The sequence below is a fragment of the Diadema antillarum genome, unplaced genomic scaffold (genome assembly GCF_040938485.1).
Source record: "Diadema antillarum isolate AM-2024a unplaced genomic scaffold, OU_Dant_1.0 seq00000119_RagTag, whole genome shotgun sequence".
Lineage (NCBI taxonomy): Eukaryota > Metazoa > Echinodermata > Echinoidea > Diadematoida > Diadematidae > Diadema > Diadema antillarum.
This window is the reverse complement of record NW_027271200.1, coordinates 1,450,653-1,475,250: the sequence shown is the minus strand read 5'-3', so window position 1 is coordinate 1,475,250 and position 24,598 is coordinate 1,450,653. Positions and strand designations below refer to the sequence as shown.

General features: G+C 38.1%; 1 protein-coding gene across 1 annotated transcript in view; it reads left to right on the top strand.

The window, feature by feature from the left end:
- Window positions 1–7,145: 7,145 nt before the first annotated feature.
- LOC139727094 (heparan-alpha-glucosaminide N-acetyltransferase-like) overlaps window positions 7,146–24,598 on the top strand; it is a 94,957-nt gene continuing 77,504 nt past the window's right edge. Inside the window, exons 1-8 of the mRNA XM_071638074.1 lie at window positions 7,146–7,303; window positions 11,281–11,468; window positions 12,546–12,673; window positions 13,674–13,792; window positions 15,528–15,597; window positions 21,899–21,956; window positions 22,755–22,861; window positions 24,459–24,535. Of these exons, the coding sequence (XP_071494175.1) occupies window positions 7,150–7,303; window positions 11,281–11,468; window positions 12,546–12,673; window positions 13,674–13,792; window positions 15,528–15,597; window positions 21,899–21,956; window positions 22,755–22,861; window positions 24,459–24,535 (901 nt within the window). The 5' untranslated portion in view covers window positions 7,146–7,149. The remainder of the gene's footprint in view (window positions 7,304–11,280; window positions 11,469–12,545; window positions 12,674–13,673; window positions 13,793–15,527; window positions 15,598–21,898; window positions 21,957–22,754; window positions 22,862–24,458; window positions 24,536–24,598) is intronic.

The following is a 24,598-nucleotide window of genomic DNA, read 5'->3' as shown; positions in this document are numbered from 1 at the left end:
CCATTTCGATTTCGACCAGTTATCATTACAATTGCTGTGTTATTACCATGTCATATTGTTTGTTTTTGCACATTGTTGACAAGGCAAAAAAACTTGTACTATCATTTCTGATGTGATATTCGTGAACGAAATGTATGAAATAAATTGATTGAATTGAATTGAATTGAATGAAATGTAATCGTTACAAAAACAAGTAATAGTATCTATTTTGTCAGTACAGCTGCTTTTAAACTGACAGCTAGGCAGAACGACACTATCTTAATCGATTTTTTCATTTTACAAAAATAGTTAAAGATATTGCTCTTGTTTTTCCTCACCCTTCGTGTTCGGTTTAAAAGAATAAGAAACAAATAAGAATTATGAATTAAGTAGTGATAAACTTGAAGCGGTACTATTTCAGGCAGAATTACTTCGAAAAGCAGTCAGTCAAAATTTTACATCAACAGGGAAAGACATATTTATAGACACGTTGATATACGCAGGATGCAGTTAACATTGTGGGCGACAAGTACATATTACAAATAAATGTATCCGGTTCGCTTCAGAGAGTAATTAAGCATTCTCTGCTTATTAAAAGATATATATATATATATATATATTATATATATATATGTCAGGGAAATGTGTACTTTTTTCAAAAGATGGAATTTTGTGAAATTCTCTTTATATTTTCCTTATATTGTTGTACGCATGTGACATCTAAGTTATTCACACACTGCAGTAGTCTTCTCATCCAGCGGTTACTGCACAAAAACTTCAAAAATTCATAACTTTTGAACGGATTGTCTGATTTTCCTCAAACTTTCAATGATGTGTTCTACTGATATTGCTACATTCTCTCAATCCTTATGTTTATGAAGGTGAACTTGTCCTTTAAATCACAAAATAGGCATACCCCGCTTCTCTTATTTGGTATCTACTAATCGCCTTGTCTAATCTTCTATCCGTTCTCCGTTTCTTTTTCACAAACACTGATTACTCGGGGCTTACAGCCAAACAAGCTTGCTTTCATCTATATGCCCCGTCATATACTTCTCTTTGTTTTACCCCCATTTCGATTTCGACCAGTTATCATTACAATTGCTGTGTTATTACCATGTCATATTGTTTGTTTTTGCACATTGTTGACAAGGCAAAAAAACTTGTACTATCATTTCTGATGTGATATTCGTGAACGAAATGTATGAAATAAATTGATTGAATTGAATTGAATGAAATGTAATCGTTACAAAAACAAGTAATAGTATCTATTTTGTCAGTACAGCTGCTTTTAAACTGACAGCTAGGCAGAACGACACTATCTTAATCGATTTTTTCATTTTACAAAAATAGTTAAAGATATTGCTCTTGTTTTTCCTCACCCTTCGTGTTCGGTTTAAAAGAATAAGAAACAAATAAGAATTATGAATTAAGTAGTGATAAACTTGAAGCGGTACTATTTCAGGCAGAATTACTTCGAAAAGCAGTCAGTCAAAATTTTACATCAACAGGGAAAGACATATTTATAGACACGTTGATATACGCAGGATGCAGTTAACATTGTGGGCGACAAGTACATATTACAAATAAATGTATCCGGTTCGCTTCAGAGAGTAATTAAGCATTCTCTGCTTATTAAAAGATATATATATATATATATATATATATATATATATATATATATGTCAGGGAAATTTGTACTTTTTTCAAAAGATGGAATTTTGTGAAATTCTCTTTATATTTTCCTTATATTGTTGTACGCATGTGACATCTAAGTTATTCACACACTGCAGTAGTCTTCTCATCCAGCGGTTACTGCACAAAAACTTCAAAAATTCATAACTTTTGAACGGATTGTCTGATTTTCCTCAAACTTTCAATGATGTGTTCTACTGATATTGCTACATTCTCTCAATCCTTATGTTTATGAAGGTGAACTTGTCCTTTAAATCACAAAATAGGCATACCCCGCTTCTCTTATTTGGTATCTACTAATCGCCTTGTCTAATCTTCTATCCGTTCTCCGTTTCTTTTTCACAAACACTGATTACTCGGGGCTTACAGCCAAACAAGCTTGCTTTCATCTATATGCCCCGTCATATACTTCTCTTTGTTTTACCCCCATTTCGATTTCGACCAGTTATCATTACAATTGCTGTGTTATTACCATGTCATATTGTTTGTTTTTGCACATTGTTGACAAGGCAAAAAAACTTGTACTATCATTTCTGATGTGATATTCGTGAACGAAATGTATGAAATAAATTGATTGAATTGAATTGAATGAAATGTAATCGTTACAAAAACAAGTAATAGTATCTATTTTGTCAGTACAGCTGCTTTTAAACTGACAGCTAGGCAGAACGACACTATCTTAATCGATTTTTTCATTTTACAAAAATAGTTAAAGATATTGCTCTTGTTTTTCCTCACCCTTCGTGTTCGGTTTAAAAGAATAAGAAACAAATAAGAATTATGAATTAAGTAGTGATAAACTTGAAGCGGTACTATTTCAGGCAGAATTACTTCGAAAAGCAGTCAGTCAAAATTTTACATCAACAGGGAAAGACATATTTATAGACACGTTGATATACGCAGGATGCAGTTAACATTGTGGGCGACAAGTACATAATTATTACAAATAAATGTATCCGGTTCGCTTCAGAGAGTAATTAAGCATTCTCTGCTTATTAAAAGATATATATATATATATATATATATATATATATATATATAACAGGTATTAATATTGTCCGTTTTTTACATACGTTCTTTGCCAGCATAAAGATGTGAAGGATTTTCTAATGCTCAGAACGCTATGTTTAATTTATGCATTTTCCTCTCGTGGAAAAATCTCAGGAGTTTTATGGCAGTCTTACGGAGTATACGAATCCAATACCTTGCTTCCGTAAGTGTTTTTGGTTTTATTCGACAGATTGTCACTCCTATTTCATATCTCGAGACCCTCCTTTCCAACTGAGAAGAAAATGAGATTACTGACACCACCAAATCCTTGTATTAATTAAGCGACAGTGCCGCGCCCGATCCCCATCTCATGTATACAAAGATCCTCCCGCCCCGCTGATTTTAGCACTAAGACAGATGGGGATTCCTCACGCTGGTGACTTGATTTTGATTGTTTCACATGCAATTACCGCAGCAAGAGGGCCTTTGACAAAGGCTATACGCCTGATCCTGAAGTGATAGTGGATATTGGAAGCCACTATATCGATGGGATAAAAAGAAAACACGAACCAATAATTATTATAATTACTTAAGACATGATTATGTGAAGAGAACAAGAGAATTAACCCCCGGATTGAGTGAATGCAGCAATATTAGTAGAACGCATCAGTGAAAGTTTGAGGAAAATCGGACAATATCGGTTGAAAAGTTATGAATTTTTAAAATTTGGTGACGAGACCACTGGATCAGAAGACTACTACAGATCATGACATCACATATGGACTACCATATAAAGAAAGCATAAAGAAGAAAATTCCACAAAATATCATTTCATATGAAAAGTGTACTTTCCCTGAACTTGTTACTGACATAATTGTGTCAAGGGTAAAAAGTCTTGCGCTCTTTCATTATGCTAGAAAAGTGGAAAAAAAAACAACATTTTCTTAATTCTTTATGTATGGAAGTCCATATGTGATGTCATCAGTAGCAGTCTTCTGATCCAGCGGTCTCGTCACCAAAACTTCAAAAATTCATAATTGCCCGATTTCCCTCAAACTTTCACTGATGTATTCTACTATATACGTGTACAATATTGCTCCATTCACTCATTCAACATGTATTTTGCGGGTTAATAAGTAACGTCTACCCTAATCCCGCACATTGCACAACTGACAGAGAGTTAACCAGAACAGCTGAAATGTAAAAACATAACAAACAAAAATAACAATAACAAATATAGATGAGTGTTTGTCCTTTGTGAAATCGTTTCCTTCTGGTGCCCACGATCGGGCTCACACGGGCAAATATTTTCCCATAGAGACGTGTGTTATAGAATTTTTAAAAAAAAGTAAAATAGCTGGGAGAAAAAGAATTGTTTCATCTTCGGTAACCTGAAAAAGTGAGATATACCCTTTTATCCATCAAATTTCCAAGGGGATTCTTCAGCTAAAGAGTTCGCAAAGCCAGACAACGAGTTTTTTGGTTTTTTTTACTCAAAAAATCAAATATTTTCTGTACATTCACTCAATCAATAGTCCCCTCAAATTCCATTAGAAAAACTTTCATCTTCCAACTAAAATGCAGTTTGTAGAGGAATTCATACTCAATATATGCAGCTATTCATTTTTTTTTTTTTCCAAATTGCAATTCCGACTTTTTTTTCTTTAATCTATTTTACGATTTTGTGATGCGGTCAGGGATATTCCATTCACTTTACAGGTGTGAGTCCGAAATGGCAGTCATTCCCCTTCGCCCATTTGCGGTCGGGCAGAGCGTCCCCTTGCGGCAGCTGAGTGGTGACGTCGTCACCGAGCCGGGCTGAGCTTTCGAAAACAACAATTTCTTTGGGATGATCAGACTTTGCCTTTGACCATGAACAAGGCGTTCTGTCCACCTCAATCATATATGCAAGTGGACGGTTGTCAGCACAAATGATTCATTTAGAGAGTGCTCTTACATCGTGGGATTAATATCATTTTCATGTGAATATTCAAATTGATTTAAGGGGAGCTCCGTAAAGTCAAAAGTTAAGTCTAAAAAGAAAGAGTAATGATCTATTACAAGCATAACAGTGAAAATATGATCAAAATTTGGACGAAAATTAGAAAAGTTATATAGATCTACAAGTTGTTCACGAAAACAGGTCTTATCCACTCTTATGATCACGCACACAGTGCTCGAGTTAATGATAGTATAATTGCCTCACAACTTGCCATATTGTTCATAAAATCTTGATATTTCCAGGGTTATGTTGTTTTTGCTGGCGTCATCGTCGTCGTCGTTGTCGTCGTTGTTGCTGTTGTTGCTGCTGCTCAAACTCAATTATGCCGCAGTCTGAACTCCTGTCTTTATACAAGCTTGACTTCTTAGTGGAACACTGTTTTCCGTCGTTGTGATTACTATACTTTATTTTTGTTACCATGGCAAAGTGTGCATTTTTTCTTTTTTTATGACTATCATTCGTGCATATACCTTATATTGTATTCGAAATAAAAACTGTTCTTATCAGATGAATGAAAGACAAATCAACAACTTGCACCGCTTTGAATCATGTTTTATTTTTCTTCTTTGATGGTGGAAATAAACAAAGAACTGTTGAATTGAAAATTCCGGTAAAGCCGTCACTAGATGACAAGACTTCGACAATTCGTGATGTATATGAATTTAAAGATTTTTTTTTCCCTCAGTGGAAATTATGTACACATTTCCTCGACCTCTACTTACTCCTCCTGCTTTTTGGAAAAGTTAAGTGAAGTGCTCTTTCATATGAAAGTATAATGCTGAATGTTTTCTTCATAATCGTTCTCCTAGAGTGACGTCACAGACCAGGGCTTCTCATCCAGCGATGGCGGCACGGAAACTGTAAAAATTCGTTATCATTTTGAACATTTGGTCATCATCCTCCTCCACCCCCGTTACAGTTCATAATTCCGATTGTTCGTTATTCATCAGAAGGTTCTTTAATCTGAAAATTAAAAAGGTTTGAAGGTTTGTTATTCCAAAAATTCGTTTTTCCGAAGGTTCTTTGATTTGAAAATGATAAAGTTTGGTATTGCGAAGGTTTGTTCATGGAAAAAAAATAGAAAAGTAAGGTTCGTCATTCCGAAGATTGGTTGTTCCAAAATGAAATAAACTTCTAGTGACAAAACATGTCGGTAGAAAAGGACTCAAATTCAAACACGCAAACTGGCACCCACACATGCACGCCGACAGACATGTGTATAAACACACACAAACACACAATATACGTATTAAATGACGAAATGGAATATCGTTATAAGATTATGTTAGGCCTATAGATGAAAAAAAAATATCTTATAGGCCCTATTCTCCTCCTCCGTATGCCATCCTTCCCTCTTCTTCTATCATGACGAGGATGAGCCATGCATGCATCATGTAGAAATGATTATTATTAGAGGCCATTCAAAGGCAGTAAAAAAAAAATCACAGCAATAGGCCTAGCATGAGTGTACTCATCTTCCTTTTAAGATAATTCTGCCTGCCCCCTTCATGGTCATGTCCGATCCCACCCTCGCCCATATAACTTTAGAAACGATGATCCCATCCAACCCCACGCTGATCCCGGCTTCTCCAACTCAATTTTTGGAACTGACACATCTTATCTCATTATCGGATTTATGGCGAACCTTAGGGGCCTACATTTTCACTTACGAACCTTATTTCACTTTCGGAATAACATTTCGCTTTCGGATTAATGAACCTTGGAGTTCACGAACTATCGGAATAGTGAACCTTATTTCATTTTGGGATTAACGAACCTATGGCCTATAAATCACATAGGAAATTCGTGTATTTCAGTTAAAGAACCTTAGGTGCCTATAGGCCCGCAATGTTTTCGGATTAACGAACTTTCGGAATAACGTAAGAACATCATCACCTGCATCGGGTCTAGGGCACTAATCCTAATCCTGTGAACCTAGTCCTAACCCAAACCCAAACTCTAACGCTCCGCCTAACCCTAAACCCTAACCCTATTTATGTAGTCTTTACTGTAACCTTTCCATTGTCCTCGGGGGGTAATTGCCCTGACACGCCTGAATCCCCTCTGTCCTGTTGTTGGATATTGAAAGGAGATGGAGGAGGGGAGGAGGATCACATTCAAAGGAGGAGGAGAGGAAGAGGAGGATCGAGGAGGAGGAGAAGGAGGAGGGAAGGAAAGAAAGGAAGAAAGAAAGAAAGGAAGGAAGGAAGGAAGGAGGGAAGGAAGGAAGAAGTAAAAAGAAAAGAAAAGAAATAGTATGCGACAATCATTAAAACAGGGACAATTGTATCACTTTGGCCAGTTAAAAAAAAATCAATAACAACAACAAAACACAGATTTGGATCACGTGCATACGTACAATACACACACCAGCTTATAGCTATATAGCTGTACATACAGTCAACATAACGTAACACTCAGTGCAGCAGAGGCATGTTACTCAAGCTGGAGAGGTTGTTCTGTACTCGTCGCTCTGCGACCGAATGGGGAAATCAGTCCGCAGTTTGGAACGCAAAGTAGCCAAGCAAACACACAAAAAAGAAGAGTCGTCAGCTGTGACGTCCGACAACATGACCTCCTCGAAATGTTTCATGTTTGTGTCGTTTTTCATTATTTTGCTTTGCGGTGTTTTACTCGGTAAGTACGCTAGCTGGCAATGCAACACTGATGCACTGGTGGTGCTGGTGGTATGGTGTGGTTCATGAAGTAAGGTGGAATTTGCTGCCCAGATCCCCAGACCCGGAGACGTAGCACGGCCGGGGTGTTTCCCCACACCTTACTGCATTGTCTTTTGGTCACTCAAACCACAGTTCATTTTGGTAGTTTTACGCAAGGCAGTTGCTTACCAAAATGTAGTAACAGTTCGGGCATGTGTCAATGCATTATGCGGCAGATCTAAAATGTAGTTTAACACAGTTGAAAAGAGTCTGTCTGCGATAACGTAAACTTGTCAGGTCCCTCTCTAGACTCTATGTCTACTCGCTTTAGTTTAGATAAACAAGCTCTGTTAGTGTTGGCACTGCATGGTCTGTGTCCAGCCTCCCAGAGCTATCTGTGTTAGTGAGTGTGACTGTGTGATGAAGCCTTTATGATCAAATGATCAATAGGCCTAACGTTACATTTTATGTACTTTTACACGGGAGGAAGATTAATGCAAAAGGGCGGCTTGACAAAGACTGCTGTGTCCTGTGATTGACATTGTAGTTTGTACAACCTACCAATAACCACCTTCTTGTCAACTTGAAACTTTTGTACCGACATTATTGCAACAGTGGCAAGAATCCAAGATGTGATAGTGTCAGTGATACAAAGGAATATTGATTTTTAATACTGCTATTTAAGTTTCTGTGGATAGCAGCGTGGCATTGGGATAGGGCCTACGTATGTATGATGTATGGTTGGGGCACCACCTATCGGCAGGGCACCTTCCCATCGGCACCCTGCGTGGTGCGTATTATCATGGCTGTTTGCGTATAGAACGAAAAGGTACGCGCAGGATTAGGTGTCACTAGCTATAAAGACAATAAAAACGAAGAAACGAAAATCAAACTCAAACAAACCAAGCTAAAAATTACACATCCGCTCAGTAACGACGCATGGCTGTGAAATTCACGTGTATTACCTATGGCCTGTGAAATTCATGTGTATTACCTATGCAGTGAAATTCACGTGTATACCTATGGAGGGGAGGGGGTGCCGATCGCAAGGTTCCCTTTTTAGCTGCGCGAAGAAAACGGAACGCACGCACTAAAATTGCGCTATTTTAAAACGGAGATTCATAATCAACGAGACGGTCACGACATTCAAAACTGCAGTATTTATGGCATATTTGAGGTAAGAATTAGGCGGATTTGTGTTATATTTTTAGAATAAACAAGGTACAGATCCTTAGGGTGACGATACATGGTACCCCCAACCCTACACGTAGGCCCTACCGTGGAGCTAGACAGCTGGGAGTAAGGTCAAGGAGGCTTGACCAGCTGGGATGTCCGAGAATTCCTTAGCTAACTTTTCACAGCTTTTTATCACTGGTTTTCTATGTCTTAAATTACGAGCACAATGGAAGAATCTCTACTGGAGCTGACCATTCCCATATTTTCCAAGAACGAGTGTACGCTTTGGTGCACATATTTGTTGACACTTAGCCTTTTGGGCGCTGCCGATATTCTTTGTTTTCAAATGTACTCTGGTGGCAGCTAATGAAGATCAATTCAATTATACCAGCCATGTTTCCCCCTAACTGTGACCAGCCCGAACGCGAAGCTTTCAAGCTGCATATAGTAGGATTTGGGGTCTCGTATACGGGGTAGTATCACCCGTAAATTCCAACTTAAATACCAGGTACTAAAAAAATGCTTCAATTTCCATACAAACAGATGTAGTCCAATTGTTGACAACTTGCATCATTGAACAGTTGGTTCCTCCAATAGTCCCTTTCTGTCCCAATTGATAACTTTAAATGATTCAGTCAAGAGAAATCTGTGAGAACAACAACTGCTCCATATGACGGATTTGAAACCTGTGCTCATGCGCTAATCGGTAGCAGTGTAGCCTTTTGACAAGGCACTCTCCCTGGGCAACATTGTATGGTGCCAGGTTGGTCTCTGCTGGGCGTATTTTACTCAAACCCTTTACTTGCCACAACACAGGGAAAGGGCCTTCTCCAAGGGCTAAAAACATTTCTCTACATACTGTATTCACATCACCAATGCGCAATGTGCCACGCAAAGGTTATTTCGAAAAATGAAGGAAGGAATTGGGAGTATAGAGATGAACTTGTAGAAAAACATCTTTTCAAGACCATAGGATCGATCTGGAAATGTGCAAGTGCACAACGTGGATGAATTAGATACAGAACGTATGTATAGTTTAAAAGTAAGCCGTGTGCTGGTAAAATCGGACAGTTGTTGGAGGTGCTTGAATTTGTGTTTTTTTTTCATCGTGCAGAAACACAACTCTGTTGACTCGTGGTGCTCCTTATGCACAGTTATACTGTGGGCACTCCCACAGTACAACTATGTAGGGGTCTACAAGGAGTGCCCCGGGGTTAGTTTCCCCTATGCTACCAAATCCTTGATTATCCCCTTATCTATCCTCCCTCAGACTTTCATCTGACCATAAAAATTGAATTATTTGAAATGAATTGAGACAGATAAGTATAGAACTATATCATATTGGAAAAGAATGTAAGTTGTTGAATTTGTGGATAAGTGACCCGTCAAAATGACAGTTTTTATGAACAGACATTAAATACAGCATGTGGGACTATACATGTGTATGAGCGATATTTAACCTTGTGATTTGACATAAAGAACTAAAACTTAGTTCAGCATCAGAATTCTGAATTTTATTGTGTGAAATCTAAAAATTATGTTTCCCTAACTTCCTGTAGGCTCCCCTAATAATTACCTCATAGGACCTCATCACTCTGGTTACAAACCTAAAAAAAATAGAAATATAAATAGTTATCAAGAAGTTATATGAGTAAATAATATATATCAACAGTTTTGAGTCATACTGTATTTCAGCTACTGAGGAAATTTGAGCAGCATATTTTATGGACACTGCTTCTGTCTAGTTTCAAGATCAACACTATTTCCACTGCAAGAACATCTTGTAAATCAAAGGTGCTGCAAGTTGTTGGGTTTCAGGCATACGTAGTTTTACCAATTTACAAGCATGTTATCCATTCTATATACTCAATTCTGAAATCTCTATGGATACATTTAATACACAGACCACCAGGTTCCTGTATAGAACAGCTTAAGTCTTACCATGAGTTTAACCCGTTGAGGACGGGTTGATTTTACTGCAACATGCGTTTCCCATAGACCCTTGCCCGAGTATACTTGGGACTCATCCTCAACGGGTTAATATACCATCCCATCTGTGAAACATTCCTGTCACATACATGTAGCATGGTATACAACTGCATTTAATAAGCTGTTTCCTTGCAGTGCTTTTGTAAGATGTTATGGACTTAAAGGTGCATGGTCCCGGTGTTTTAGTCAAATGCGTACGCGGGCGCATGGCGCAAGTTTCCTATAGAGACCTATGTACGCTATCGACTCCTCTTTAGCGCTTACGCTGTGGCCCACTTCCCCGAGTCCGAAGAAGTCCGATTCACTGTAGTCAGTGGTCCGATCACAGTTCGGCTCATGATTCGGCTGAGGGGGATGACAGCTTTAGCAAACTTCTTTTGTGATGCCATAATAAGAAGCACATATGCACGCACCCGACAGAGAAGACAACGAAGGCAACGTTACTTAGCAACACCTACGCACTTTACTCTTGATGACAGCTCAACTTCGGTAATCTTGGTATCAATGCTAACGGTGATCGGCAGTATCATCAACAGCGCCCTCCACACTACCGGGACTATGCACCTTTAAATCAACATGATTTGGTATGAGAGGGAGGGGAAAAAGATCAAGCTACACTTTGTCTCTGCATTTTCTGTGACATTGTTGTCTTGCAGATGAGCGAATTTATATGTATAAAAGAAATCCCAGTAAATCTTACATTAATTAGCTTGAATGTGTACTGATTATCAACTGGAAATGTACACTTGAGTGAGTGTTTTCTGTTGTTATTGTTGTTGTTTGCATGGACAGGTCAATCAACAGATGAAGCAGATGTGAGAACATACAAGGATAATGAAGTTCTTGAGCACTCCACGAAGGATGTCACCTATAAGTTCGATTTAAACCATGGACAAGCCTCTGACACAGCATTTGTCTACATTGTCAGTGGCCTTGATCAGCAGATTTTTTTCTGGATACAGACCAAACAGTGCTATGAGGTGGGTGATCCTGTGTCTTGACTTATGAGTGATTTTAAAAGTAGAGTGCAATCTATTGCCTGGGTCATGGTAGTCACAATAATGACAGTGAGGGCAATGATGATCAGATGATGACGACAGTAGTAGAAGTAGAAGAAGAAAATGTTGTGATTGTAGTAGTATACTGTAGTAGTGGTGGTGGAAGTGGTAGAGATAGTGGTAGCAGTAGTGGTACAAGTAGTAGTAGTAGTAGTAATGGTAATGGTGATGGTAATGGTAATGGTGATGGTAGTGGTAGTGGTAGTAGTGGTAGCAATAGTAGTAGAAAGTGTCATAGTTGTTAAATAAAAATAGCAATCATCACCATCATCACCATCATGTAATGTTTGCTACTCTAATGTATCAAAAGCCAAAGTCAAGGAGTACAAAGAGTGAGCAGTTTTGCTTTTTCAATCTAGAGCAAAGAAAACATGTATTTTTCAATGACAGATAAAATGTTATGACCTTCATTTTGATACAAGTCAATGCAGTGTTAACCCATTAGTAACTGAACTGCCCATAACAGCCCGTGTAACCGCCCACCTTATTACTCCCTTAAATGCCCAAAACTACCCTTATGCTCTTTTATAGTTTTATTGTTTTCATATAGCAATTAGAATATATAATTACATAATTTAAAAGAGGTCAATGATCAACAAAAGTATGTCAGAATTACTTCTGAAACAGACCATTATCTTGGGAAAGTTTAATAGGCTTTTAAATAAATATAGATTATTATAGACAAAAATAAACATGCAGTGAGCTATTTTACATTATTTAGAAAGTTGTTGAAATGAGAGTGATATTGCTGTACCTTCTAGGGAACCATCCCCCGTAGGCCATTATGTATGAAATCATTAGTTGCTAATGCTAAAGGGTTAATGTTAAATGATGTGTTTGTCACTCTCAATCCACTCCTTACTCCCTCTCTGGCTGTGTTACTTGATAACGAACTTATCATTTGTCTATAACTCTGTTATATACATCCTGTATGTATACACAATATACATGTGCGGTACATTTTATTTGTATGTATCCTACGTTTTCCTCTCTCCCCAGTGTAAATATATTCTTTTGGGGCCAGTTTCTCCCCGCAAGACTGTTGAGCTGATCACGGACACAACATGGGCAGTTGACATCGTGTTCAACTTTGACGAGACAGATTCTTCAAATGCCACCGTCTGCAGGTGAGTTGTGACACTTTTTGTTTGTGTGGCATCGTCATAGTCACATTTTACCATAACTTCGTTCTGTATGCTAAGGGTGCAAGGGACATCTAGTGCTTATGCAATTGTGCAAGATGCGCTCACCAGAAATGTTGTGATGTGCTCACAAGAAATTTTCAGATCAGGAGAATGATAATGAATGACAGGATTGTGCTGATGAAAGCTGGAGGCCAAAGGTTATGATCAAGTGATGTATGGTAGGGCCTATCTGCTTCTGCTGTAAAGATGAATTTCAATAGTTTTTGACTTTCCACAAAATTTTTTAAAAATGGATCAGACCATGTGCTGTAAAAGTGGAAATTTTCACAATACTGTAAATGGACATTTTCGCGGTGTTAGACATTTTCGTGCATTTAGCGCAATTAGAAACTAGCACAAAAATAAAAGCCTGCAAATATTTTTTCGAGCCATATGTTCCTGTAGTTATCTTGTTACCGCGGGATTAAAAACATGAGAAACTCTTCTTGCTCGGCCGAATGCAAAAAATTAGTCGCGCGAAAATGTCCACTTTTACAGTAATGGAAATTTTCATGCATTTTGCGCAACTAGAAGCTAGTGCAAAAATAGAATCATGCGAGTATTCCGCTATTTCATATTCCAGCAGTTAAAGTCCTGATTCCACAGAATTAAAAACATGCAAACTTCATCTAACCCAGCCAAGCACAAAATATCCATTTTTACAGTGAGTGATGACTGCACTGACCACATTTGAGTAAAATCTGGAATTAGAGGCAAACAGAATCCAGACACTTCTTCACCTACACCGTGAAATCTCATATGGTCTTTTAGGATTTGTGGCGATGTTTAATAGGAATACTAATCACTGCATAGTACCACAGCAACTGACTCTGGGAATGCCTTGCTGTGTAGTTTTGCCGATAGCACCTGCAAACACTTAGGATAGTGTGGGACTACAGCATGTTAACAGCAACAACATTGGTATCATGTCTTTGCTGCACAGTATGACCTACCACTTCAGACAGTCTGGCAACTACTCGTTGTATGTCAACTACAATAAAACCAGCAACAATTTTGCCTGCACGAGAATCCTGTCCAACAACCCGCCAGATGTCTATATCCGTAAGTATCGGTACTTCAGAAAATGGGAACTGAGTGATTTTTCGCACATGGCTGATATCAGCGATATAAGCCTATTTTTATTTCTCGCATGAGAGTGTTTTTCCTTTGTATCTCCCAAAATATGTGTATGTTAATAGTATTTTCATGTGAAATCAGTCAAAAGCAAATTTTGTTTGATGAAAATGTCCACTCTGCACAATGTTTCACATTTAGTTAATCTTGAAGTTTAGTGCTTTTCATTAAATACAATTGAATGAAGTGTACATGGTGTATTGCTGTGAAATATAGCCAGTAATTGGCAAGATAATGGCCCCATTGCCATAGGCTGCCCTAGTCATATAGGAAACAGGCAACTTCAGTGGTCTTTCCCAGATGAGCTGTGATAATGACTAATTGGTCAAGGCCAATGGCCGACAGACTCTTTCCCATTCTCGTCATTAGCCAAGTGTCAGTTGAGTCATGACACATGTTACAAGCATTCCAAACAAGGGCAATGTTTCTGTCAATTGAAAATCTGTCCAACCTGATTTTGTCCGAAAACGAAAAAATATCACAAATAATTCTTACCCTTCCATGTGTGCTTCTCTTAAGGTGAACATTCAAAGAAAATTACCATTTGGCATAAATTTATATGCTGCGTTTATGCTCTAGAATCTTAGAAAGGACAAAATGTATGATTTTTGCTCATTCATAACAAGAGCAAATAGAAAATTCATACAATGTCTGCAGTAATGCAAGCACTTTGAATGAATTCAGGAAAATTCAGACAAGGTTTTGCTGACATCATGAAATGGACCAATGTAACAGCAGACAATGTGTCGCAGCTAAAACACAAATCATAAGTGCACTCATTGGTACTGAAGAAGAGGTGGTAAATTACTTCGAATTATGCTAATTGTGATATTCGAAATGAAAGGTGGTACAGAACGCTACTATACCCGTATCCAGCTTTGAAACCATCGCTGGAAAGGCTTATATTTAAGATTGTAGAATGTAAGGGCCATTACATTTTCAAGTGTGAAAAGCCCATTTGACAAGGCTGAATGTACATGTAAATGAACAGCAAACCACCTGGCATGACAGTGCGGCTGAATGCATAACTCAAAACAGTAGCAAGGTGAAGCGAATGCTTACAATGACTTTTGCCAAAGTGTTCGGGGCAGGCATGTACCTGAGAGACATGGAATTTTACCTTCTGTAAATTGAAAGATTGTTGCTACTGTTGATGTTTTTAAAGCAGATTATTAAAATAACATGGAAAAGCATGAGATTCACTTTACATTGGTATGGCCATATCATAATCCCAGCTAAATACCTATATAATGCTCACCAAGGAAAACATTTACACCTTGGAACCTTTGCATTGTCTATAGGACTTAGTCTGCTTTTGCTTTGCGGATTCCATTCAGTGGTGTCATGAGTATCAGGCGTGTTCGGCAAGTTTTGGTAGGTTTTTGAAAAAGAAAGGAGAATGGTATTCTCGCATTATGTTGCACAAATCTTTTTTTTTGTAAGGTGGGGAATTGTAATTACTGGAGCTGGCTTAAACTCTATTTGCAATTTCATGAAATATTATTCATGGTTGATGATTTTGAATGGGCATTTTAAGACGATATCACACAATCAATGTTGTGATGACATTTGTCATCAGACTCGAGAAACCATGGCTGCATGAATGTCTTTATTCAGGATGTCGATTAAGCATTTTCATATGAACTTTGACCTTCCTTTGCAGCTATCTATGTTGCCATGGGAATACTTTTCGGGCTTGCCATCTTCTACATCCTTCTCAGGATTTTGTGGAGGTAAGGATTTCATAGACGTGATTCAACTCCCCCCTACCCCCCCCCCCCCCCCAAAAAAAAAAAAAACAAACAACAAACAAACAACACACAAACAAAACAACAACAAAACAAAACAAAAATAAAAAACAAAGCAAAGTAAAATAAAAAATAAAAACAACAAACAACAAACAAGAAGACAGAGAAAGCAGCAGCAAATAAATACAAGACAAAAGTTACATTAAAGCAGAGCCTGCAATGCGTCAAGCTAGTTTCTTTCCACCCGTGTTCTGTTTTAAGTATTATTGTAAAGCAGGATATTTGCGCAGCATGAAAGTATCGCAAATTGGAGCTGACAGCCTTTTTTGCGGCATGAAATTTTCACGAATTACCACTGGCATTCATTGCATATTGTGTAGACAAGCACTTTTGCATGCATTTTGATTTTGCGAATCTTGGCTCACGTGAAATTTGCAAGATTAAAATGCAGGCAAACATTTCTGGTTTTACAGTAAATACCTCACAGTCTCTGCTCCAGACAATTAATGACCAATGTGATAAACTCTTTTGAGCTATGCTGAGACAGGCTGCCATCAGTACAAACAGCAATGAATGGTAGTAGCCTTCATTATGGATTTGCTGCCTGGGTGATATGTGGTACAATGTAGTCTCTTCATGGCTGGAAACAGAAAGTCACTTTATATAAATGAATCATACCCTCTTTAATTGTCATTTTTATGATGCAACCTGAAAATTTGCATCATCATAGTTTAAAGGACATTTGACAAATAGCTATCCATAAAAAAAGAAAAGTACAGTGTAACACCCAAAAATATACAAAGGGGATTTGTTGTTAAGCAAGTATGAAATATCAGAAGGATTTGTATGCACAGTGTATGCTGTTATATACAAATGCCGGTTTACGCATATATTTATATTTATGATTTTATACACACACATGTATGGCAGGGATGAGATGTCTTAATGGGAAAACATTCCAAGCCTCCGCGAGCCTTCTTTATTCATTGTTACCGTCCAGAAATAGCATGGAGCTGAGTGGTTATGCACAATGTGTATAGATGCAAGAGTGTGACTGTGCTATTGTTATTGCTTGGTTTGGAGGGAGGGGATTGGATAGTGTTAGGAAGACGAACAAAAATCTAATCTGATAAGTCCCCCATTGTGCTGACCAGGGACCATTCATGCCATGTATTATGGCGACAATGTGCAGGTATCAGAACCCATGGTTTTGCGCTTTATTGGTTTCCATCACTTTGGATCACTTTCTCCCATACTGAGGCCACAGCCCACATAAAACTCATTGAGGACGGGCTGATTTTGCTATGACACGCATTTCCCATGGACAGCTGCCCAAGTATACTCAGGACTAGTCTCCAATGAGTTAACGCCCTGTGTGCACAGTGTCACATAGTGACCTAGCACCTTGTCACTCTGTGGTTTTATTTTTTTTTTAGACCTGCTAGTTCATCTACTAATAGCAATAATAACTACCGTTATCGCTACACAGCCACACTAAAACTTTAATAGGCCCATGATGTAAACACGATTGAATTCACGTGCACACAAATCAATGTTTGACTGACCGTTTGACACCACTTTGTTTATTTACTCATGTGTAAATTCTACAACAGGGTAATGATGCCTTATGAAGGAGCTTGGCATTAAGTCTATACAATCACATAAAAATTATCATTAGTGTGAGCACTCAACTTAGATACTGTAGTCGACGTCTGCATTGGCTATACCAATACACGCAGCCTCTAATACACCACACGTCCAATACAGCACTGTCTGTGTTCGCAAGATGTCCCCACAAAACGTCTCGACATCGTCCGTCCTTCCCCAGCCGGATCCAGATCGTCGACCTCCACTGCTAAACCCTCAGCACAGCACGACGAGCGTCACGATCATTGTCTTTGATGAGAGCTCACCGACCTCCACTGGTAAACCGTTAGCACAACGAGCGTCACGGTCATTGTCCATGATGAGAGCTGACTTGCCTATCGTGTTCGTCCATGCTTCCTGCTTATCCTCTCCCCTCAGCTCTATCTAATCCCCCGCACGTCTACCTTACCAATCTCTCAACTATAAAAATGCATAACCTCCCATACCGAATGTACGACACTACAATACGTCCTATACAGACCGCGGCGCACGGAATGTGGTCGCGTGTCAGCTGTTTACCTATGGTCTACTGATTTGCATACGATAAACAAACAACTACGCAAATTTTCAAACCCACCATATCTTGGCTATTATACTTCCATTGATCTAAGCTTACACTGTTCTCTGTAATAAAAAAAAACAACTATCGTGATCTATCAATACATGCTTGGAAACCTAAGGAAATACATGTTTCATCCTGACACACAGGGTATTAAAATGGAGTTGCTTTTAGTGGATGTTAACATCGACTGAGTACTATGCTTAATCCATCCAATCTAAGAAAGTGTGGTGTGGAGCTGTTGTGTCTTTTTATCTCTTTGTGTGCTATGGTGTAAACCCCCTGTGTGCCACACTATTCTGAGACAGCAACATAGTCATGCTTTGGGAAAACAATCTATTCTTCAAATCTATGTAACTTTTATATAGATCTTTGTTACCCTGGACATGTAATGAGCAAAGTTTTAGAGAAAATGCCAAGCTTTTGCTTTGATATAAGTTGTGTGAAAAATCTATGATTGTTTTTTCATTCAAATGAACAGTAGCTATGTTGTTGTAGAGGCATACTTTTGCACATTCAACAGTGACAGAAACTTGAATTTACTCGCAAAGCTAGTAGGAAACACTGCTTAATAATTGTTAATCACCACATAAAATGCGAAGTACATGTCACAGGAATAGGATCGCGGGAAGCGCTTTCTTTGTTTGTTGTACTTGGTGATTTATCTATCAGTGTGGGCAGCTTGTGCATTAAAGCAGAATATGCGAACTTGGCTCACCGTCGACTGAGTCTGGCATGAAAATATGCCACATAAAGAGTTAATAATAATAATTACAATTTACTGTATATTGCACTACTTCCATTAATGAAATGCTCAAGGCTCACTTATAGATGAAAGCACGAAGATGAAATATCAAAGAAATAGGAAAAGTTCAATGATCATGAAACAATCACATGATGTTGTTATAAAATCATTATAAAATGGTTATATGGATCCAAATCAAATGATTGGCTGAGAGCAATCACGTGACCAGTCTTTTATTTTGCCTAGCATACCCAGCGAGCTTAAGTTTTTGCCATTGACCGTGTACTAATGACCAATACAGTTGAACCTCTCTTATCCGGCCTCCCTTTATCCGGATCTCTCTATTATACGGACGCAATCTCGCCGTGATTTTTTTTTTTTTTTTTTTAATAATTATGGGAGGAAAGGGGGATTCCCAACTCCTTGAGAACTCCTACACAAACCCATATGAATTACATATTACTTCCAAGATAATCCAACATGATTAACATATATTACATCAATTTTCCTTCCAAATTGCTTACCTTCAGACATTTTAACATACCCAAACATCCCCAAATCATCGCCAGAACATGGACAGATTATGCGCTCGAGTCCTCTCATATCGCATTGCCACATATAGGTCCATACACAACCATCGATATGACTAGATAGACATGCATTGTTTCGAGTCATTGGCTGAGCAATGAATGATATTGAACACTCAAAAATTGTTCACACACAGTACACACACAAAGAGAGAGAGAGGGAGACCATCTAACAATGGCGACCTACAGTCGACTTTGCAGAGCCGTGATGATCAAATTTTGAAGTGTAGTTTCGTCGACTCGTACTGTATATTTTAAAGATCTACTTGATACATTTCGTAATAATTATTTAGGTAAATTATCCCAAGAATTTATAAAAGAAAATGATTTCATTCTTGCAAACACGAACCTCTATTTTGGGGTCTGTTACTGAGTGTAACAATGAAAAGGTTGCAGTATACACATTACTACATGTGGTACTACAATGGGCTACTTCAGTACATGTGTATGTATATGTGACACGCTACAACAAAAAGGTCCTAAAGTCGCGCACGGTCGAAGCTGTGAAAATCGAGATTGAAGTCAGAGCATTAAAATTGGTAAAAACTTACGATTTTCTGATTTTGATATATTATTGGAGTCTAACATGTCTTCTATCATCTGTCGAAATTTTGAAGCAAAATGATCAAAGGAAATACCCAAAAATAACGTTTTTCTGAGCCAGGTTTTTTGGCGTTTCAACGAAGCAGAAACTGGTTCGAAAATTTGGATTGAGCGCCACAGATAGGTTCCGCCCCTAACAACGACCAGAGTGATCTCATTGGTCAGTTTGCTGCTTGCTGCTAACCGAAGCGTGAAGCTCGCACACTGCCCAGTCGACTGGTGCGTGCGGGTGGGGTGCGCTATGCTCAGCCACTTCTCACATCCTGGTCACTGATTGGTTGGTGAGGAGACCGCCGTCGCTGATGTGCTTGAATGAACTCTTCGGGGGTTGCTAGGGCTTACCTTCTATTGTCCAGAGGTGAAAACTGACTTGCCAGTCCCTTGATCGCGATTACGTCGAAGGGAAGACTTTTAGGGCGCTTTTCTCGAAACAGTGATTTTCCAGACGTCTCGACATGCTCTCTTTTAAACATCGATATCTCTGCAGCCGATTATTCTTATAAAACGTGTTATATATCAATTTTAAGCAGAAAGATTAGGGGATTATATCATGCAATTTTCAAATAATCAACCTCCCCCGACTTTAGGATCGTTTTGTTGTAGCGGGTCACATATGTACATGTATAAAGCATTGAGTCTCTCGTATCCGGCCAAATCCCTTATCCGGATGAGCCCCGGTCCCGACTTATCCGGATATGAGAGGTTCAACTGTACTAACGACCGCTCAGAGATGCGTGCGTTACTGTGGCTTGCCGTAATCACCCTCAATGACAGCACTATTGCATTGACACACACTCGGTCAGTCACAAACACATGCTCAATCACCAATTCACTGTAAACAGGAATTTTTATATGCCGTGTAATGAGTAAATATGTAGCTGAGTCATAATTTACATGTAGCAATACATTTTACAAGATTGAAGTTCCTATTTCTCTCCCAAATTGACAAGTGGGAGTCAAGAATTTGTTAGTATTAAAGGACAAGTCCACCTTCATATACATAAGGATTGAAAGAATGCAGCAATATTAGTAGAACACATCAGTGAAAGTTTGAGGAAAATTGGACAATCCGTTCAAAAGTTACGAATATTTTAAGTATCTGTGCAGTCACTGCTGGAAGAGAAGACTACTACACTGTATGATGTCAAATACGTACAACTACATAAGGAAAATAAAAAGAGAATTTCACAAAACTTTACTTTTTGAATATAGTGCACATTTCTTCGACTTGCTACTGACGTATGTTAAGGGTAATATCATTCCCCCTGCCTTCTGAAAGAGAGAAGTCGAGTGTTCTTTTGTTATGCGAGAAAAATGGACATATGTTGAATTTTCTTTATTCTTTCTTTATGTCGTTGTACTCATGTGACATCACAAGCTATAGTAGTCTTTTCATCCAGCCATGACTGAGCAGAAACTTCAAAAATTCATAACTTTTTAACGGAATGTCCGATTTTGCTCAAACTCTCACTGATGTGTTCTACTAATATTGCTGCATTCACTCAACCCACATGTCTATGAAGGTGAACTTGTCCTTTAAGGATGTTCATATATGTGGGCTCAAGTCTTTGGAATGATCTTACATATTATCACGTCTCCTCCATGTGCACATTTGATTTCTCTCTTCAGAGACCTGTCTAATGGATTGGATTGATAAATGACATTCAAGGCTGTCCACTTTAGTCACAGGCATGTAGTGAATGGAATGTAGCACACTAAAGAAGCAATAATGATAATGATGATGATGATGGTGATGATGATGATGATTTTTTTTTTTATGATGGTTATGATTTGATGTATTTTATTTGTATATATAACTTTCTTTGTGTGTGTGTGTGTGTGTGTGTGTGTGTGTGTGTGTGTGCAAATGCAGTTATGTACAAATGTAGTAAGTAGTATGTAAACTGTAAAGCATGCCAAGAATGCCAGGTAGTAAGACATCTAATTGTTATTGTCATCCTTTATCATCATTATCATATCATTATCGTTACTAATGATTTTATTATCATCACTATTAATCTTTCTTACTTTAGATCCACAAAGGGAATGTTGTCACATCATAAATGACATTACAAATCAAGTTTGATGTAAATGTGCTGTCAGTCCTGTCATAAGTAATGATTGTTGTTGTTTTTTCCTGCACAGTTCTGGATCGGTGCTAACCTTCATGGTGTACCTTGGTATGGAGAGAGCTGTCTCAAGTGTAAGTGTTAAAGAAAAAAAAGGAGGAAACAAAAACAAAATATTTCAAACATGTTAGTCGTCAGTGGTGTGTTTCTCACTCCATATGTATTAATAGTGACGGGTTCGTTTTGACTGTTTTGACCAACTGGCTGTTCACAAACAAAATGAAAACAAATTGCTTCTCATTAAAAGCATTTTCAGAGCTTTGCCTCTTTCATAAATCTGTGAATGGTTTACCATGACAGTATTGATGCACTCAAACCAATTGGCTATTCAGTTTCCTGTGTCAAAGTGCCACTCCAACAATATTTAGATATTGTTATCAACAAACAGAATTAACGATCATTGTTATTAAGGGCTGGGGTGATATGTGATAATCATGTTATCATGATGATATAAATGGTAATGGGAGGTGTGGAAATTATGATAAATGTGAAATACTGTTGTAACTTATGGTTTTGGCTGTGGCCATTGTAGCAATTACAGCTTAGATTTTATAATAGTGAACATGATTAATGTGACAATTGATGAACAACCACAGTGCAGATTAATGATGGCGTGAAGAATGACATTTACTTCTAACATCCTTGAGAGATTTGTACTGTTTGCCTATCAAGGGACAATGTTTGTGTTCCTTTGTATGTATACGTATTATATTCCAATCCATTGCTTGATAATTATGCAAGTTCCTTCTGTTCCGCCATTTTACACTTTGCTCTATATTGAAGATGCCTCTCTCTTATATATGCCTCCTCCACAAATTGTCGCCGAAGGCGTCATCTAAGTTTACTCCTTTTGTTTTTGTTGCATTCTGTAGGATCTGGGAACCCCATCAAATCCAGTCTCCACCCACGACTCCAACAGTATCCAGCGCCCCAGCAGTGACAAACCCCAGAGACTAAAATCACTTGATGCATTTAGAGGGTAAGAGATAGAAATAAAGAAAGGTGAGATAGAGGTGTCCAGAGGTCAAATGTCACCACCCTCATGTAGAGAGCCTTCTGGAGTTGAATTAGAGAGTATTGTCGGTGCAGAAATTAGGCTCTGCTCGACAAATAGTCATTACGGAATGTCATGGTGCTCACCAGACTGTCTGGAAATCAACCACTCTAAAATGTATTGATCACAGTTGCATCGTCGATCACAAGTTGATAATAATTCAATCATTATTTGAGGAATCATGCTGACCAGGCAGTGGAAAAACATTGAATTTTGGCTCAACACCAGACTTGCTAAATATCTGTAATATGAGATTGCATTTTTCTGTCAACCTTTGTGCATTGTCTGTTGTTCCGATTAGACACCTTTAGGAGCCATTCGTAAGTACAGGTTGATACTCAACTGGTCAAATACATAGGAGAGATAGTTGAAAATATCGAACATTGTAATTTGTCCCAATCCAGCCAAGTTGTACAGTCTGTTTGTGCTGTAAGAAGGTAACAGACTGTTCCTGCCATTGGTAGTAATTGCTTAGCTGGGCCTGACAAGGGTGAAGCACATGTTTGGGAGATTTCAAATATTCACATTTTTGTTGGAGGAAAACAACAATAGCCTATATCATCAATGAATGGAAAATTGATCTCAAATTTATCACAAATTGTTTGATGTGTACACCTGTCCATTATTTTGGTTCAGAGGCACAATTCCAATGTAATGCCCTGCAGATCCAAATCACTGACAGTGCTAGTATTATCTTCAGATTAAGCGTAACTTTTGTTTGCTTATCCTTCTAATCTCAAAGCCTGTTTGTTGTTGTTGTTGTTGTTGTTCACTCTTTCATTTTCAGGTCTGTTTTGTTTACTTTTTTTTATTGCAGACCCTGCAATTCTCAGAGCCTTTACAAATCCTTCAATCCTTAGAGCTTCTTTGGCTATGCATTTGTTTTCAGAGCATTAGTGTGTGTGTGTGTGTGTGTGTGTGTGTGTGTGTGTGTGTGTGTGCGTGTGTGCGTGTGTGTGTGTGTGTGCACACACACATAAATGCATTTACTCCTAAGTCTTAAAGCATTTTTGTTAATTCTTCCAAGCTCTAGTATATTTGTCGTTAACTGTGTTTCTCAGCTGTTTGCATCCTTAATTCTTTGGCCCTTCCTTTTTTAATTGTGCTATTCTCAAAGCCTTTTAACACTTTTTTATATTACCTGTCAAGAGGATGGTCATGTAATTTTCTTGGGTCTATTGGCATGCAAGCAAAATTTGTATTGTTTTATTATTAGTCATTGATGCATCAAAAGATGAGAGATAATCAGATGATGCATCAAAATGTTCTGAAGTCACAATGATTGAACAACAATTACTGTTTATTTTTGAGAAGGTGAGTTGTATTTGATAACACAGCCCCCCCCCAAAAAAAAAATGGAATAATTATGTGTGTGAATATGCATTTATATATAATTCCATTTGTCTTTGTGTATAAGTGTGTATGTTGCCAATTCACAGCTTTTAAGGATTTATGATGTTAATCACTGAAGACGTCATTTCTCTTCTTTTGCATGTGTTTTGTCATTCTTTTTTCATTCTAGGCTGAGCTTGGCTGTCATGATTTTTGTGAATCAGGGCGGCGGTCGTTTTTGGTTTTTCCGTCATGCAATATGGAATGGTTTGTACAGTCCCTGGAACATCGCAGTCAGTACTCTACTGTGTGCTAACATGGAAATAATCA